At 42.0% G+C, this 2,500-nt stretch overlaps 1 protein-coding gene across 4 annotated transcripts in view; it reads left to right on the forward strand.

Annotated features, from left to right (window-relative positions):
* LOC106878114 (ectonucleoside triphosphate diphosphohydrolase 8) overlaps positions 1-2,500 on the forward strand; it is a 156,449-nt gene that overhangs the window by 75,790 nt on the left and 78,159 nt on the right. The window contains exon 1 of one of the 4 annotated variants that reach the window (XM_089357045.1): positions 924-1,528. The exons of 1 other annotated variant lie outside the window; for it this stretch is intronic. Coding sequence is in view for 1 of the 3 variants with exons in the window: in XM_089357048.1 (XP_089213174.1) it covers positions 1,515-1,528 (14 nt within the window). In the remaining 2 variants the exon portion in view is untranslated. Of the gene's footprint in view, positions 1-923; positions 1,529-2,500 lie in introns of those variants that run through there. 2 more of the 4 variants (XM_089357048.1, XM_089357049.1) reach the window with 2 other exon arrangements.

The raw sequence follows: 2,500 nt of genomic DNA on the forward strand, positions 1-2,500 counted from the left end.
CGAGAGAGCCTCTATGTGGTCGCTCGAACTGCTAGAAATAGCTGTCAAATCTCCCTCAAATTTATCACCCTGGTTTGTTACACAAAAGACAGGACACATTCGATAATGTAGTATTAGTCCTACTTTACCTTAAATAGACGTGTTGGTCATGGTTGGAATACCTATGATCATAGGTGTCCCTGACCCAGTTTCGCCTGGGGTTAAATAATCCTTTCTATTGGAAGCACAAGGCCTCAAATTTGGGGGAAGGGATTAAGTCGATTTACATCGACCCTAGTGCGTAACTGGTACTAATTTTATCGACTCTGTAAGGATGAAAAGCAAAGTCGACCTCGGCGGAATTTGAACTGCCGGGGGTTAAATAATAAAAACAACAACACGCAGGACTGCAATCGCACACACACACACACACACATGCTATCGTATACACACACATTATTACACGCACATACACACACACACACTTCCTACAAGTGGATGCACCACCACCACCACCACCACCACCACCACCACCACCACCACCATCACCATAACAATAATAAACACTACAACGACAACAACCATAACGCCACCACTACCACCACTACCACCACTACCGCCCCTACCACCACTACCACCACTACCACCACTACCGCCCCTACCACCACTACCACCACTACCACCACTACCACCACTACCACCACTACCGCCCCCCCCCCCACTGCATGACCACAACTTCGATAACCAGCAGCACTCGCACCAATACCACCTCCGCCGCCACCACCACCACCACCACCACCACCACCAACACCACCACCACCACCAACACCACCACCACCACCATCGACACGAACAACACCACGCACAACCACTACTGCCGCCACCATCTCCACCACAACCACTACTACCACTAACAATAACATCACCACCACCACCACCACCATCACCAGGACCACCTCCATCAACACCAGTACCACTATCACTGCCACCACCGATACACCCATCACCACCACTGCCGCCACTACCACCACTATCGTTGCCACAACTACCACCACTACCATCATCATCATCATCATCATCATCATCATCATCATCATCATCACTATCACTACCACCACAATCAACACCGTCTCCTCCTCCTACTCCACTACCACCACCAACGACACCACCACCCCTACCACTACTACCACAACGTCTACTTCACCCCATCGACCAGCGCCTCTACTTTCTGCCGTCAGTGACTGTGGCAGATGCTGTTATCAGAAGCTACCTTCGGAATCTTTAAACTGTCTGTCACAGAAAGACCAAGCTCACACACTTAAAGAGGTGGCCCATCGCTTTTCTACCAGGCAGCTATAACATAACATAATATATATATCACACATATATATATATATATCGCATATATATATATATATATATATATATATAAATATATATCACATATCTATCTATCTAGACACATCATCTCTATATATCTCATACAACTTATAATCAACTAACTACCCGTTTCATATCCAGAATAAAATATCAGGATGATCCAGCATTGGTAAGTAAAGAATTTTGTATTCAAAAAGATTATCAACGCCAAAAAATATTGTACACTAAAGCATGAATTCACATGTTTATATATACATGCGCTAATGTGTATATACTTATGAAACATGCACTCGTATTTACTCTGATATTATAATATAACACAAATATATAAACACAGATACATATACACTCGTATACACACGCGTATAAATACACACACATGCACATACACACACACACACACACACATATATATATGTATGTACATCCAAGCAGATATACAGATATTTCTGTCTTTATTTCTGTCTGTCTTTACATTTTCTCGCTCTGTCTATCTCTATTCTGACATGTATGTATGTATGTATGTATGTATGTATGCATGTATGTATGAATGTATGTACGTATGTATGCATGCATGCATGTGTATGAGTGTATGCATGTATGTATATGTATGAGTGTATGCATGTATGTATATGTACGTAGAAGTTTGTATATACGTATATCTATATAATCTATATCTATCTATCTATCTATCTATCTATCTATCTATCTATCTATCTATCTTTATTTACAATTGAGCAAATGTTTGTTGGTAAAAAAGAAGTAATAAAAATGATCTAACAGTTTCCTGGATGTCGGAGACAATGCGTAAATTTGTGAGATGGGGATCGGCATAAAGCGGGGGTCACAAATCGAAAATGATTTGCCCCCAGTCCTTAAGTTTATGTCACTGTATAGACCACGTCCTAATGTATCAAACACTATCGAAGGAACATATTCGACCGCGCCAACAATTTGAACGCTGAAGTTCTACGAATTCTACCGCATCTTCATTTCGCTAAACCTGGCCTGAAATTCTCAAGGGGGATAGGTTAGTCATTTAGATCGAACCCTGTGTTCAGCTGATGCTCATTTTATCGACCCCCGAAAAGATGATAGGCACAACTTGCCTCAGCCGGATTTGAACTCAGTACGTAAATAG

The sequence above is a fragment of the Octopus bimaculoides genome, chromosome 9, assembly GCF_046866305.1.
Source record: "Octopus bimaculoides isolate indiv1 chromosome 9, ASM4686630v1, whole genome shotgun sequence".
NCBI classification, from domain to species: domain Eukaryota; kingdom Metazoa; phylum Mollusca; class Cephalopoda; order Octopoda; family Octopodidae; genus Octopus; species Octopus bimaculoides.